The sequence below is a fragment of the Sus scrofa genome, chromosome 12 (assembly GCF_000003025.6).
Source record: "Sus scrofa isolate TJ Tabasco breed Duroc chromosome 12, Sscrofa11.1, whole genome shotgun sequence".
Taxonomy (NCBI): domain Eukaryota; kingdom Metazoa; phylum Chordata; class Mammalia; order Artiodactyla; family Suidae; genus Sus; species Sus scrofa.
The window spans coordinates 15,679,534-15,696,541 of record NC_010454.4 but is presented as its reverse complement, the minus strand read 5'-3'; the positions used below and the strand labels follow the sequence as shown (position 1 = coordinate 15,696,541).

The 17,008-nt window shown below is 36.8% G+C and overlaps 1 protein-coding gene across 15 annotated transcripts in view; it reads left to right on the top strand.

Annotated features, from left to right (window-relative positions):
- The window catches only part of TANC2 (tetratricopeptide repeat, ankyrin repeat and coiled-coil containing 2), a 365,248-nt gene that overhangs the window by 117,290 nt on the left and 230,950 nt on the right, over window positions 1-17,008 (top strand). For 8 of the 15 annotated variants that reach the window (XM_021068126.1, XM_021068124.1, XM_021068122.1 and 5 more), the window contains one exon: window positions 15,070-15,252. In XM_021068126.1, coding sequence (XP_020923785.1) covers window positions 15,070-15,252 — 183 coding nt within the window. Of the gene's footprint in view, window positions 1-15,069; window positions 15,253-16,258; window positions 16,309-17,008 lie in introns of all 15 variants that reach the window. The other 7 variants (XM_021068130.1, XM_021068127.1, XM_021068131.1 and 4 more) reach the window with 3 other exon arrangements.

Sequence of the window (17,008 nt, the reverse complement as noted above, 5' to 3'; positions counted from 1 at the left end):
TGAAGTGGCTGTACCTGTTTTCATTCCCACCAACAATGAATGAGTAATTCTGTTGCTCCACAGCCTCACCAGCATTTGGGGTTATTGGTGCTTTGGATTTTGGCCATTTTTATATGTGTGCAGCGGTATCTCATGCTGTTTTAATTTGCAATTCTCTAATGACATGATGTCATTGTCATTATATGATGAAGACAATATGTTGACATTGTCTTCGTATGCTTATTTGCTTCTTCAGTGAGATATCCATTCAGGTCTTTTGCCTGTGTTTTAATCGTGTTTTGTATTTTCTTGTCGTTGAGTTGTGTATGCTTTGGCTATATTTTAAATATTTCTCCCAGCTCGTGTTCGCATTCTCCTTCACAGAGCAGACATTTTAAATTTTAATGAAGTCTAGCTTATCAATTATTTCTTTCAAGGATCATTCCTTTGGGGTTGTATCTGAAAACTCATCACAGTACTCAAGGTCATCTGGATTTTCTATGTGATGTTCTCTCAGAGTTTTATACTTTTTGCGTATCACATTTAGGTGTGTGATCCATTTTGAGGTAATTTTTTATGAAGGTTGTATGGTCTGTGTCTAGACTGGGTTTTTCTTGTTTTTCGTGTATTTGTTTGTTTGTTGCTTTTTAGGGCTTCACCTGTGGCATACGAAATTTCCAGGCTAGGGATTGCAATCCAAGCCACATCTGTGACCCACACCACAGCTCTCAGCAATGCGGATCCTTAACCCACTGAGTGAGGCCAGGGATTGAAGACTCATCCTCATGGATACTAGTTCACTTCGTAACCTGCTGAACCACAATGAGAATGCCTAGATTCTTTTTTTTTTTTTTTGAATGTCAATGTCCAGTTGTCTCAAGAGTATTTTTTTTGAAAAGACTATCTTTTCTCCAGTGTGTTTCCTTTGTTCCTTTGTCAAAGATCAGTTGATTATATTTATGTCTATTTCTGGACTATCTATTCTGTTCCATTGATTTGTCTATTCTTTCATCAGTGCCTGAGTGCCATGATTATTGTAGCTTTATGTGTCTTGAAGTTCAGTAGTTTCTCTACTCCTTCTTTGTTCTTCCCCTTCAAACACTGAATTGGCTATTCTGGTCTTTTGTCCCTTAATACAATTTGTTGTTGTTGTTGTTGCTAGTTTTTTGTCTTTTTGCCTTTTCTAGGGCCGCTCCCGCGGCATATGGAGGTTCCCAGGCTAGGGGTCTAATCAGAGCTGTAGCCACCGGCCCATGCCAGAGCCACAGCAACGCGGGATCCAAGCTACATCTGCAACCTACACCACAGCTCACAGCAACGCTGGATCCTTAACCCACTGAGCAAGGCCAGGGATCTAACCCGCAACCTCATGGTTCCTAGTTGGATTCGTTAACCACTGAGCCACGACGGTAACTCCCCATACAAATTTTATAAGCAGCTTGTCAATATCAACAAAACAAATCCCTGGAATTTGATTGGGTTTGCATTAAGTTTGTTAGGTCAGTTGGGAAAAATTGACATTTTTATGATACTGATTCTTTGTATCCATAAACATGGAGTTTTTCTCAATTTATTTAGATCTTCTTTGACTTCATTCATCAAAGTTTTGTTGTTCTCCTCATATAGATTATGTATATATTTTGTTATATCTATTTCATCTTTAAAATTCACAACCTTCTAATTCCAATATCCTTGCCATATCTAGGGCAGGTTCTGATGCATGTTTGATTTCTTCATAGTGGGTTGTTTTTTTTTTGTTTGTTTTTTGTTTTTACTTTTAGCATATCTTATAAGTTTCTGCTGAAAGGTGAACATAGTGTACTGTATAAAATTAACTTTGGTAAATAGTAATGTAATTTTAAGGTGGGCATGGGGTCGGAAGCATTCTGTTGTCCCATGGATAGGTCTCAAACTTTTGATTGAGCCTGTGCCCCTGGACTGTGAACTTCACCAGTGCCTCTGAGTTGTTGTTGTTTCCCTCTATCTTAGGAAACTAGAAATGAGCTCTCTGCATCTTTTCAGGGGTTTATCGTTGCGTTCAGTGAGAGAGTAAAGGTGTAGTATGCTTATGCCATCTTTCCTAGAACTGGAACCTAATGATGTTTTTCAATGACATACCCTTACTGATACTTGTAAAACACTCACACAGTTTGTTTCCTTGTATTCTCATATGCAGAACAAGGGAAAATTTGGGGCTGAAGGCTTTCCCACATGGAAGTTCCCAGGCTAGGGGTTAAATCGGAACTACAGCTGCCACCAGCAACATGGGATCCAAGCTGCGTCTGTGACCTACACCACAGCTCATGGCAATGCTGGATCCTTATTATTATTTTTTTTCCCTACATGGTGTATATTCTTAAGGTTTCTCTCCAGTGTGAATTCTCACAGGTCTATAAACACAAGAGGGACCATTGAAACCTTTCGCATTTTCCTGACACCTGTGAGGTTTCTGTTCTATGTGTGTGCTCACATTTTCCATTTGGATGGGTGGCTTCTGAAAACCTGCCCACAGTCATTGTGTTCAGACTTTCTTCCAAGGATACACACATTAAAGTTGCTGTTGAAGGCTTTTCTGAGTCCACTAGAATCATAGTGTTTCTCTCCTGTGTGTATTCATGTAGGCATTGTGAGCTTGATGTTCTGCTGAAGGCTGGCTTTTGTAGCTTCTCCCCACTGTGGATGCTCTGGAGAGCAATAAAAGGACTGGTCCTGCTGAAGGCTTTTCCATAGTGTTTGTGTTCATGGAGTTTCTGACCAGTGTTCTCACACCACAGGATGAGCCATTTCTGAAGAACTTTTTGACAACTGATTACATTAATAAAAGTCTGAGATCTCTTTTGTAGTTTGGGGATGGCCATATGACCACATGCTCCCATAGTATGAAATCATTTGAAGGGCTTTTCTTCATTTTGAATTCTCCCATGTCTCTGAATAGAATAATGGGTTTTGAACACTTTCTTAGAATTCTTAAATTCATGATTTGTCTCTCCTTTATGATTTCTCTCCTGCAAGATAAGATTAATGCTCCTTCTAAAGGCTTTTCCACATAGATTACATTCATGAAATTTATTTTATTAAGATTCCCATCTATTTGCATCTCTTTCATGCAGGCAGTATAATGAGAAGCTGAAAGTTTCCCCTTTCTGATGCCCACTATCGCCACCTTTTGTCAGCTGTGTCTAGAGATCCTAGTTTATGCCTTCAAGCCTCTGTGTGGAAAGATGTTCTTTCTGTGCTCAGACTGGGATCATGAGAAGAAAGCCCTGACAAGAGACCCTAGGGCAGAGCATCCTAGGCAGATGGAAGGGCCAGAGCTGCGCCGCCAAGATGATGGGAGGCCTGAATCAGCTGCCCCGCCCTTGCCCACCCCAGAGACTGTCCCAGTACCCTGGTCTCAATCAGACCAAGGGAAGAGAGTACTGAGCAAACCAGAGATAATCCTTACTCTTATGATGCTTTCATTCTAAAGGAGTGAGACAAATAAAATAACCACATAATTTCAGGTCATGATAAGTGCTATCAAGAAAACAAAATAGGATTATGTAACAGAGAATGGGAGCTGGAGAAAACAGTGGGTGGTAACTTTAGTTTAGTCCTGATGGGCCTTTCTGAGGAGCTGACATTTGAGTTTATAAAGACAAAGAAGCACCAGCTTGCAAAGATACTGGGAAGTAAGTATTTTAGGCAGAAGAAATAAACAAAGGCCATAAGTTGAGAATAAATTTGGCCAGATCAAGGTACTGAAAAGCTAGTGTGGCTGAATCATTGTGCACCGAGGGGGAAATTGAGAAGTGATGAAGTCAGAGCAGTTGGGAGGTGTGATTCGGTCAGAGAATTGAGTAGGTCCAGGTTGTCTAGGGCCTTACAGATTATGGGAAGGATTTGAGAGTTTTAATTGTCTTCTGTTAATTGGCTCTGTGAGCCTATATTAGTTATTAAAACTTTCTCTGCCTCATTTTTTGATTAATGCGTAAACTTGTAAGAATGTTGCAGACTCAGTGGTGTGTATCTTGGCCTTTAAAAGAACATTAGGAGTAAGTGTAGGCCATACCTCTTTGTTTCAGAAATATATGAAAGCCCTTTGATAAATTTTGCATTGTTATTATGTATGATGTGCCTCCATTTGTTCTAGGAGTCATTTTATCACCTATAGTATTATTTTATTTCTGTATACTTTTTAAAAATAGACATTCATTGAAAGAAAACATGCGGTCAGAAGAGTTTGCAGGGAGTTCCCATTGTGGTGTAGTGGAAATGAATCTGACTAGTATCTCTGAGGATGTAGATTTAGTCCCTGGCCTCACTTATTGAGTTAAGGATTCAGCATTGCTGTGAGCTCTGGTGTAGTTCACAGACGAGGCTTGGATCCCAAGTTGCTGTGGCTGTGGCTAGGCTGGCAGCTACAAATCCAATTTGACCCCTACCATAGGAACTTGCATATACCACAGGTGCATCCCTTAAAAAAAAAAAAATTTGCAAATCGTTAGTGTACAGTCAGTATGTTATCACAGATTACTATACGTTTTCTTAAAAGTCAGGTTTATTGAAATTTAATTTATGTATAGTAATATTTTCCCTTCTTAAATGTAGTGCTATGAATTTAAAAAGAACATATATGGTCATGTAAACTACCACTGAAACCAAACAGAGCTTTTTTTCTATCAACATATAAAATTAAATCTTGCCCTTTTGTACTCAGATCCCTTAAACCTTTCCCTAATCCTTGGCAACTGCTAATCTGTTTTCAGTTACTGTAGGATTTTTCAGAATATTCTGTAAATGAAACCAGGTAATATGTAGCCTTTTGGACTCTGGATTCTTATGCTTTAATGCTTTTAAGATTGATTTTTTTTTTGCATCTATTAGTAGTTTACTCCATTTTATTGTTGAGTATTATTCCAAAGTATGTCTGTCTCACAATTTGTTTATCTGTTCACCAGTTGATGGACATTTGAGTAGGTTCCAGGTTTTGGAGATCATGAACTGATCTTCTGTGTGTGTGTGTGTGTGTGTGTGTGTGTGTGTGTGTATGCATGTATGTGTGTGCACACGCACGGTCGGGGGCATTCTGCCTTCATTTCTTTGGGGTAAATGTCTGTGTATTGGATTGCTGGGTCATACGTTAAGTTGATAAAGTGTCAAATTGTTTCCCAAAGTTGTATACCGTTTTGTATTCTCACCAGCAGTATATAAGAATTATAGTTCATCCTTCCCATCACTTGTTTTTGTTAGCATTTTGTTTTTTAACTTTAGCTATTTCCCTATCTGGGTAGTGACATCCCCTCATTTGCATTTTCATAATGATTAGTGATGTTGAACATCTTCTCATGTGTTTATTTGACACCCATATCTCTTACTGAAGTGTCTGTTCAGATCTTTTGTCTATTTTTTTTTTATGGCCACATCACAGCATATGGAAGTTCCCAGGTCAGGGACTGAATCCGAGCAGCAGCTGTGGCAACGCTGGAACCTTTAACCCACTGTGCTGGGCTAGGAAACACACCTTCACAACAACCCCAGCCAATGCAATCGGATTCTTAATCTACTGAGCCACAGCAGGAACTCCTCATTTGCCTATTTTAAATTGCAGTGGTTTCTTGTTGCATTAAAAGGGTTCTTAGGATTTCCTGTCCTGGCTCAGTAGTTAACAAACCCGACTAAGACCCATGAGAACGCAGGTTCTATCCCTGGCCTTGCTCAGTGGCTTAAGAACCCAGCGTTGCTGTGAGCTGTGGTGTAGGCCACAGATGCTGCTCAGATCCCGTGTTGCTGCTGTGGCTGTAGTGTAGGCTGGCAGCTACAGCTCTGATTAGACCCCTAGCCTGGGAACCTCCATATGCCATGGGTACGCCCCTAAAAAGACAAAAGACCAAAAAAACCCAAAAAGAGTTATTATGTTCCAATTACCAGTCCTTTGTCAGGTATGTATTTTGCAAATGTATTCTCTCAGTTGGTACTGGTTTTCCATTTTGTAACAGTGTCTTTTGAAGAATAGAAATTCTAAATAATTTATCCAACTTATCAGTTTTTCTTTGTAGTTCATCTATGTGGGGTCTATTGTAAGAAATTTTCACCTGACAACAGATCACACAGATATTTTTCCTATGTTTTCTTCTAGAAATTTTATAGTTTTAGGTTTTACATTTAGGTTTATGATTCATTTGAACTTGATTTTTTTGTGTGGTTGTAGCATTTTATTTTTATTTCATTCTTTTTGTTTTTGTTTTGTTTTGTTTTGTTTGCTTTTTAGGGCCACTCCTGCAGCATATGGAAATTCCCAGGGTAGGGTTTGAATCAGAGCTGCAGGTGCTGGCCTACATCACAGCCACAGCAATGCCAGATCTTAACCCACCGAGTAAGGCCAGGGATCGAACCTGCATTCTCATGTATACTAGTCGGGTTCTTTACCACTGAGCCACGATAACTCCTCAGTTTGATTTTATATGAGGTGAAGGTACAGGTCAAGGTTTATGTTTTTGTATATGGGTATCCAGTTGCTTTTTTTAATTTTTAAAAATTTTATTGAAGTTTTATAAGTAGTTTATTTACAGTGTGTTAATTTTTGCTGTACAACAAAGCAATTCAATTATATATATATATATATATATATATATACGCATATCCATTCTTTTTCAGATTTTTTTCCCATATAGGTTATTATAGAATACTGAGTAGAATTCCCTTTGAAATACAGCAGGTCCTCATTGATCCAATTGCTTTAAATCTATTTGTTGAAAGATTATCCTTTCAACATTGAATTGCCCTAGCACTGTTGTCAAAAAAATTAGTTGACTATTTGTGTGGGTCTTTTTCTAGATTCTCTACTCTGTTCTGTTGATTTTGTGTCCCTTCTTTTGCCAATACCACATACTCCTTGAATTGCAGTAATTTTAGTCTTGAAATTAGGGTTCTATGAGACTCCAAATTTTTATTTTCTTCACATTTTTTTTGTCTATCCTAGTCTCTTTGTTTTTACATAAAAGTTTAACTTTCGATTACAAAAATAATTGCCTGCTGGATTTTCATTAGGATTGCTTTAAACCTATAGATTACGTAGAGACTTAGCATCATAAAAACTTCAGTTCCGTGAACATACTATATTTCTCCATTTAGGTCTTGGATTTCTTTTACCAGCCCGTTTTGTAGTTTTCAGCATGCAAATGTTGTACATATTTTGTTAGATTTATTCCTAATTATTTCATGTTTTTATTGGTGTTATTTTACTGGTTTTAAAATTTTTTGTTTTCTGGGTATTCACTACTGGTACATAGAAAGACACTTGCTTCTTCTATCTGGAATGCGGAAGCTGTAACCTTTGAATTTCCCTAACTCACTTCTTTTTTTCTAGTGGCTTTTTTGGTTATATTTCTTAAAATTTTCTACCTAGGCAGTCATGCTGTCTGACTACGTTAGCCTGTACTATTTATTGCACTTCTCTTGGCCTACTTCCTGCCTGATAAAGGGACATGGTATGAGAATATTACTGAGTCATGGAGCTATAAGCTTTGAGTTAAAAGGATGTTTGGAGTAATTTTAGGCAAAACCCCCTTTTTCCTAAATATGTAAAAGCCCTTTGACTTTACGGACTAGTTTATCGTCATGCTGTGTTTTGTTTCGTTTTTCTGGGTCCTTTTTTAAATGAACTTTTAATAACATACAAACTAGAAAATTCACAAATCATGTGTACAGTTCAATAAATTGTCATGCTGGAGGTTTTTGATTTGTAAGTTTTGTTATTTATATAACTTGAAAAATTAGAAGGCAATGCTGCGGAATAGTTATGGCCTTAGGCTAAAGCATTTCTTTATTAACTCGTACTTCAATATTTCATAATCATCTGTACTAAATATAAGACTTAGTGATGATTGAAATTTTTATTGAACCGCAGTTACTTCTCACATTTTCTTAGCGTCCACATACTTGATATACCTGTGCTTTCTTAATTGAGCTTTTCAATGTCTAGTCACCCAGGTACCCTGTGTAACTGAATTTTTTGTCACGTTAAGCAGTTTTTTTTTTTTATTATTATTATTTTCCCACTGTACAGCAAGGGGGTCAGGTCATCCTTAGATGTATACATTGCAGTTACAGTTTATTTTATTCTGCCATATATATCTCCACATTATTTCATTAACTTTTACTTGGTTGATTGAAACAGGAAAAGTGAGTGATCGTAAAAATAAAGGTAGAAAATGAGGGTTTAGTAATTTGGGTACCAGTAAGTGTCATCTTAAATGCTGGGTGAATTGGATTTCCAGTTCTTCACTTTCTATCTAACACTATACATCTCTTCCTTTTGCAATGCAACTTTTTAGTTGTTCCCATTGAAGTGGGCCGGGTATATTTCCATACTCCATTGGTGTTGTTCCTGGATTTGCTTATTAGGACATTAGAATGTTAGCAAACAGAGGATTAGCAGTGTTTCTCTGATTTAACTCGGTATCCTGCAGTCCTGTGATCTACCGTGAGAGGAGCATACTCTGTGACTGTCCCTTCAGTGACTAGGCCCTTTATGAAATACACATTGAAGTCGTTCTGAATCTGATAACCCAACCAAAATTAGCTTCACCCACAGTCAATCTGCAGACTTCTGAGCTTTATAAAAGTAAATGCTGTAGACTATTGAGATATTGAGATGGTTAGTTACCCAAGAAAACCTAACACAGTCAAATTCTGTGAGTGTTTACTAGTACTTTTCTTTACTTGAAATGTGTATTTTTAGTTTTGTCTCTATGGCTGCAGTGAATTCAAGCACAATTTATAGGACAGAGAAGATGGAGGAAAGTATTTTTAAGTAGAAAAGTAAACTAGGACATCCATACTGGACTAATTGCGGTATTATTCCTTAAGGAGTATTACTAGATTCTAAAATTATCAGTGAACTTTTAACATTAGAACATTTCAGTTGAAAAGAGGTATTGCACAAAAATCAAATGCATTCTTCTAGATACATTGCTTTTTTAAGAAATCCATTGGTAATTTTTCTCCAATCAGAGAATTACACTGTTGGCATGCCTTTTTGTTTGTAAAAGTGTCAAGTGCTGTAATCCCATATAAATTAGTCTCACATCTATTCACGAAAGCATGAGGGTTAGAATCTATTCAGAGAGAAAGAGATTTGAAAAAATAGGTCTAGAAGATTGTCTAGGAGTATTGGTCTGATCACAGTTTCAGAGAGAGAGAAGTTGAAAAGAGTATTGGTCAGTATGGTAAAAAGAGAAGACTCAGACTAATGAGAAAGAAGAAGTTAGGACTTACTCTGGTAAATTTCTGAAGTCCAAGGATAAGGAATAAATCCTAGATTTCTACCAACAAAAGTTGGGGGGAAAGACGATAGTGATCTGGACTATGGTAATGGTAGAAGAAATGAACAGAACATGGCAGATTTGGAATCTATTCGAGGTTGTTAATCTGCAGAATAGCTAATGCATGTGTTGCAAAGGGATGTGATAAGAAATGGACTACACGGCTTCTGGTTTAAATATATGTGAGTTGATGGTAAGTACCTACCTAATATTTTTAAATTGAGATGAAATTTACTTTTTTTTTTCTCCCTCTTTTTTTGCCTTTTCTTGGGCCGCTCCCATGGTGTATGGAGGTTCCCAGACTAGGGGGTCTAATTGGAGCTGTAGCTGCCGGCCTACAGGAGAGCCACAGCAACGCAGCATCTGAGCTGCATCTGCAACCTAAACTACAGCTCATGGCAACACCGGATCCTTAACCCACTGAGCAAGGCCAGGAATCGAAATGCAGCCTCATGGTTCCTAGTCGGATTTGTTAACCACTGTGCCACGACGGGAACTCCCGAAATTTACTATTTTAACAATTTTAGTGTATATAGCTCAGTGACTTTTAGTACATTTACATCATCTACAGTGTTGAGCAGCCATCACTGCTATTTAATCCATCACCCCAAAAGGAAATCCTATTCCAGAATTCCCACTGTGGCTCAGCAGGTTAAGAACCAGACTAGTATCCATGAGGATGTGGGTTCCATCCTTGGCCTCGCTCAGTGGGTTAAGGATCGCATGCCACCGCAAGCTGTGGCATAGGTTACAGATGAGGCTCAGATCCCACGTTGCTGTGGCTGGTGTGCAGGCCAGCAGCTGCAGCTCTAACTCATATTGAGAACTTCCTGCTGCCCATGGTGCTGTTTAAAAAAAGCCCAAAACACGAAAAACCTATTCCTCTTAAGCAGGCACTCTACATTCCTGTACTAGTCTCTGGCAGCCACTAATCTACCTTATCTCTGTATTTGCTTATTCTGAGCATTTCATATAAATGGAATCATACAACACATGGCATTTTTGGTCTGGCTTCTTTCACTTTGTATAATGTTATCAGAGTTTATCCGTAGCATGAATCAAGCCATAATTGTTTTTATTGCTACATAATATTTCATTGTATAGATATACCACATTTTGTTTATTGATTCACCAGTTAATGACATTTGAGTTTCTGCTTTTTAGCTCTTATTTATAATGCTGCTCTAAGCATTCATGTTCAGATTTTTGCTTGAAAACTTATTTTCATTGCCTTTGGGTGTGTACTTAAAAGAGGGGTGGCTGGGTTAAATTCTGTCTTTAACTTTTTGAGGAACTGCCAAACCACTTTACACAGCAGTTGTACCTTCTTATATTCCCATCAGCAATGTGTGAGGGTTCTAATTTCTCTACATCCTCACCAACACTTCTTTGTTATCATTGTTGTTTTTGTTAATAGCTATCCTACCAAGTGCGAAGTGGTATTTCATTGTGTCTTTGATTTTATTGTTATTTCTGTAATGGCTAATGGTGTTGAGTATCTTTTCATGTGCTAATTGTCCATTTGTATAGCTTCTCTGGAGAAATGTCTGTTCAAGTCTTTAGCCTGTTTTTAAATCACATTGTCTTTTTGGGAGTTCCCGTCGTGGCACAGTGGTTAATGAATCCGACTAAGAACCATGAGGTTGTGGGTTCGATCCCTGGCCTTGCTCAGTGGGTTAAGAATCTGGCGTTGCCGTGAGCTACGGTGTAGGTTGCAGACGCGGCTCGGATCCTGCGTTGCTGTGGCTCTGGCGTAGGCTGGCGGCTGTGGCTCCAATTAGACCCCTAGCCTGGGAACCTCCATATGCCACTGGAGCGGTCCGAGAAATGGCAAAAAGACAAAAAAAAAAAAAAAAAAAAATTGTCTTTTTGTTGTGAATTCTAGTAGTGTTTTATATATCATACATAATTTGGAAATATTTTCTCCCATCGGGAGAGTTGTCTTTTCACTCTCTTAATAGTGTTCTTTGATGTGCAAATGTTTTATCTTCCAGTTTACTGATTCTCTCTTTATATATCTAATTTGTTTTTTAGTCCCTGTATTGAGTTTTTATTTTCATAATATTAATTCATTGCTGATATTCTAAAGTTTTATTTTCTTTAAATGTTAAGCATAGTACTTTTTTTCTTTTTACATAACATGACACAGGCTCAATACAGCATTTGGTCAGTATTTCTCAATAGAAACTCGTAGCACTTTTGACGTAGCTCTATGTCTAGGAGCTATAGAAATACTACAGAAAGAACTGTAAGAGGCCATTAGCAAGACACTGGTTAAATTATAATACATCATATATCACGGTAGTTTTTTAAATGAATTAAAGTTATATATGATGAAATTACAACTGTAATACAATTGGGAACCCAAAGGGAAACCCTTAATTTGTTCCTACTTTTCAATTTAGACCACATTATCATCATTTCATTTAAGACAATGTGCTTGCTCTTAAAATTTTTCCCCACCCCCCCAATTTTATTGAGATATGATTGACAAATGCAAATTATATGTATTTAAGGTGTACAACATGATGTTTTAATGAATGTATGCACTGTGAAATGATTACCACAGTCAAGCTAATTAAGATATTACCTCACATAGTTGCCCTTTTTGTGTACGAGAACACTTGAGATCTATTCTTAGCAAATTTCAGTAGTAATATTATCATTAGCTGTGGTCATCATGATGCACATTAGATCTACATAACTTACCTAATATCTGAAAGCTTTTTACTCTTTGACCAGCATCTCCCTTTTGCCATCAACCCCTAGCTCCTGGTAACTACCATTCTCTCTGCTACTATGAGTTTGGCCTTATTTTTTAGATTCCACATATCAGTGAGACTATGTGGAGAGTCTTTCTGTGTCTGGTTTATTTCACTTAACATAATGTCCTTAAGCTTCATCCATATTGTTGCAAGTGACAAGATTTCCTTTTTTATGGCTGATAAAATTCCTTTGTGTGTGTGTGTGTGTGTAAAATCACATTTTCTTTATATGTCCATTGACAGACACTGAAGTTGTTTCCATATTATGGCTACTGTGAATAATGCTGCAGTGAACATGGGAGTGCAAATAACTCTTTGAGATATCTCTTATTTCCTTTTGACATACCCAGAAGTAAGTTTGCTGGACCATAGGGTGGTTTTATTTTTAATTTCTTAAGGATTCTCCATACTGTTTTCCATAATGGTTGTAGCAGGTTACATTCCCACCAACAATGTTTAGGCCTTCCCTTTTCTCCACATCACTGCCAATAGCTGTTATCTTTTAACTTTTTGATAATACCTGTTCTAATAGGTATAAGGTGATATTTTGTTTTGATTTTAAAATTTGTGATTAATGATTATTTTTGTGTACCTGTTATCCATTCATTTACCTTCTTTGAAAAATATTTAATTTTCCCATTTTCTAATTAGGTTATTTGGTTTTTTTGCTATTGAGTATGAGTTCCTTATATATTTTTAATATTAATTCCTTATCAGATACATGGTTTGCAAATATTTTCTCCCATTTAGTGGGTTAACTTCGTTTTGTTAATGGTTTGCTTTGCTATGCAGTAACTTTTTTAGTTTGATATAGTCTCATTTGTTTTGTTTTTGTTGCTTGTGCTTTTGATGTCAAATAAAAAAAAAATCATTTTCCTAAGAGTTTTACAGTTTCAGGTCTTACATTTAAGATTTTAACCCATTTTCACTGACTTTTGTGTAATGGTATAAAGGTCCAATTTCATTTTGCATGCGGTTATTCAGTTTTTCCAACACTGTTGAAGAGACTATCCTTTTCCCATTGTGCCCTTATTGAAGATTAATTGACTGTATGTGCATAGGTTTATTTCTAGGTTCTTTATTCTGTTCTATTGATCTGTGTGTGTGTGTGCGTTTATGCTAGTACCAAATTGTTTTGCTCCAGCTTTGTAATAGAATTTGAAATTAGGAAATGTGATGCCTCCAGCTTTCTTTTTCTTGCTCAAGATTATTTGATTACTTTAGCTATTCAGAGTCTTTAATGGTTCCATGGTAATTTTAGGATTTTTTTCCTTATTTCTATGAAAAAAGCAACAAGTTTTTTTTTTTTTTTTTTTTTGTCTTTTGAGGGCCGCACCCACGGCATATGGAAGTTCCCAGGCTAGGGGTCGAATTGGAGCTGTTGCTGCCACCCTACACCAGCGCCACACCAACGCCACATCTATGACCTATACCACAGCTCACAGCAGTGCCAGATCCTTAACCCACTGAGCTAGGCCAGGAATCGAACCCACAGCCTCATGGTTCCTAGTCAGATTCATTTCCACTGCGCCACGACGGAAACTCGCCCCCCCCCACAAGAATTTTGATAGGGATTGCCTTAAGACTATAGATTATTTTGGTGGTAATGGACATTTTAGCAATATTAATTCATATAGTCCATGAACACAGAGTATCTTTCCAGTTTTTGAGTCTTCAGTTTCTTTATCAATGTCTTATAGTTCGCAATGTATAGATCTTTCACCTCTTTGGTTAAATTCATTTGTAAGTATTTTAATCTTTTTGATGTTAAGCATACTCCTTATGATTCTGTGCCTTATTGTTCCATGGTCTATATTCCCTCTGAGACTATTTATTTTACATGGTCTTTCTGATTTGCTTTCTTCATGCTGTGTTATCTTATCTCTTTGTTATTGTTAGTTAAAGGACCAGATAGTATATATGAAAAATTGTGGAAATGATTTGAGACCTATGATGATGCTATCTTCCTCAAAGATTTATGATTGCTTTTGGCAGGCACTAGCAATCCAAGATTGCCTTAATTTAATTTTATGGTAGACACTTGGAGTTGAGCTTCAATCCTATAAAGGCCAGTCTAGTTTTGGTTTATACTTATTCCTAGAATGTAGTTCCAAACTACATACATTCCATACTACAAACCCCAAACTACACTTTGGGGTTCCAAACAAAAATGTTAAGGTTTTAACAGCTCCTCCTTTGCAACTTGGTTCTCTCTGCATTCCAGTATTTGTCCTCCCAACTCTGTAAAACTGTCACTAGTTTCTTAGCCTTTCAGATGCTACTAAATAAAAATAAGCCACAAATACCAGGCCTCCGTGTTTTCCTTGTAATTCTTCATCATGCTGTTAACTCTCCAGTGCCTTTGGGAAGATTTTTAAAATACATATAGTTCTAGTTTTTCTTAGAGAAAAGTTAGTGTGAAGTCTATAATCTGCCTTTACCAGAAGTAGACATCAACAGTATGTATGTGGGAGTAAAGAGCATGTAATTTTCTCTTTTTTTAATGTTTGAGCAGATTCAAAGGTCATCATATACTGTTAATCTTACCACTTGTATTTTCATGTACTTTGTTGGAGAAAGAAAATAAGAAATACAGTTATGGTGATTGTATTAGCAATTGCATACATTGGGTTGCCAAGCAAATGAATGTCTTTTTTCATGTTTATTTTATCAGGGAAAACAGTTGAAGACCATCGCTCTAATTGTAATGCTTGTTGCATTGTCCTGCAATTATTTTTTTATATGACTGCATCGCTCATGAGACAGTGAGCCCCTTACAAGGAGGAACTCTTTTTTAACTTAATCAAGTTCCATGTCCTAGTGCTAGACCTGAAGTTAAGTACCCAGTAATGTAGAGATGAATGTGTGTGTTGAAAATACCTTGTCTTCTCATAGTGAAAAATCAATATCCGTATATGCTGTCCTGAGACGTCCCACAAGATAAATTTTAATAGAGAAGAATTTTAGTAGAAGAATCTTTTCTCACTGGCTCTTTCATTCCATCCTCTTCTGTACAACAGGTGGCATCTCCACAGAAAGCGACTGTGCTTTTGAGCCAGACTACGCCGTCCCACCACTTCCAGTGAGTGAAGGTATGCAGCACATTCGGATTATGGAGGGCATGTCTCGCTCTCTTCCATCCTCCCCCTTACTCACACATCAGTCTATCAGTGTTCGGCTCCAACCTGTGAAGAAGTTAACTGGTAAGGACTTTACCTAAATTTAGTATGTTTAACAGGAAACCTAACAGTATGACACTCTAGGTCATATCAGATATGTTTGTGTGCATCTTTAGGTTTTTCTTCCTTGGCCTGACTGATGTCACAGACTCTTGGAAAGTGGAGCTCTTTCCGATTTTAATTTAGGGAATTAGAATAGTGCTCAATTTGACAGATTGATATACTTATTTTCTAAATGATCCATCTGTTGCGGACACATTTTTCTAGGCTTTCAGGAAGTTTCTGGTTTTGCCAGAATCCACTGTTGTTCTGATTTCATTGATCAGCTTGTTCATATCAGATTAACAGATGGAGATATTGTCATTTAGGATAATAAAAGCTTCATAGTTTAGCAAAGGTACATCAGTTGTATTTTTGTTTGAAATCCTGATTTGTACATTTCATACCTATTTTTAAAAGCTGACTTAGATATTTACCTCTCTCTGGTATACTACTCCAACTTCTTAGGCTATTTACTATAATTCACAAGTAATATGATCTCATAAGATCTGCTCTGTGCAATCAGATCAAATTGTTAGGTGGGAAACTGTATCTTTACTAAGTGAACTTTTTAGACCCTTTAAGCTTTTTCAGGGAAGAAATTTTAATCTGTTAAATGATACTTGTATGCAAAAACATGTAAAGCCTGGGTCACTCTCTTAGATTTCTTTTAACATTATTATTTTATATCCAGTGTGAATAAGTTGACACTGTTGATGGGTTAGGAGTGTATGGAGGCAAGAAATTAAGTTATTTCCAAAGGATGCATTGACTTCCTCCTGTGTGCCTGGCGTTGCGTTAGATGGTAGGGAGGTTTGATTATCAGTCGACAGCTCAAAAGAAAATAAGATAGAAAGGAAGATGGGATTTTCAGACTCTTCTATTTTGAATGAAACTTTTACAATGCTTAAAATTTTCATTAAAATATTTCTTTATTCTGTAGTTCTGCAAAGCATAAGTCATACCTCTCGTATTGTGTATTGTTTTTTAGGCATCTTCGAATAATGGAGTCAAAGTCTACTTTGATTCTTGGGTCATTAGGTAAAAATCAGTAAAATAAATAGCTTAATAACAGTTTACTAAAATACTTATTCCTTCTAATATCTAAAAACAGGGTACATTTTATGTGATTGGGCCTGAATAAAATTTCTGTGCTTAGAAAACCTCCTTTTTTCTTATTGGTTGCTGAAAATACACCAGATCTGATGGCTGTCAAGTAATGTGCATCATTTTACTACACATATTAGTAGAGATGGCAAGAAAAATTCAATTTCCTTATAAAAGTTAGCTAGATTGCCTGAGGTTTTGAAGGTAGCACTGTACTATCCCACTTGCCTCTCCCAGTTTGAACTTCAACTTAAATAGGCAACCTTTAGATAACCTAAGAAATAAATGCATTTAATAACAAAGTACCTAATATCACAGAGGTGATACAGGGAAGCAGTAATAAGAGGTAGACTTGGTTAATTACATGTGTGAACTATTCAGTTTTAATTTTACAGCACTATGACTATCCTCTCAATTTTGTTTTATTTACTGAAGAGATTGTCAAAGGCCTAAGAATTTAAAGTTTGAGAATGCATTTTTAAATATCTGAATGAAAGAAATCTGTCTCCTGAAAGAGGATGCCATGAAAAATTTTATGTGGCCAATTTTCTGCCAAGTGAATTAGATGATACGAATTTTCCTGTTTAATCTGGAATGAAATTACTTTGAGATTTAAATTAAAAATCTTATTTAG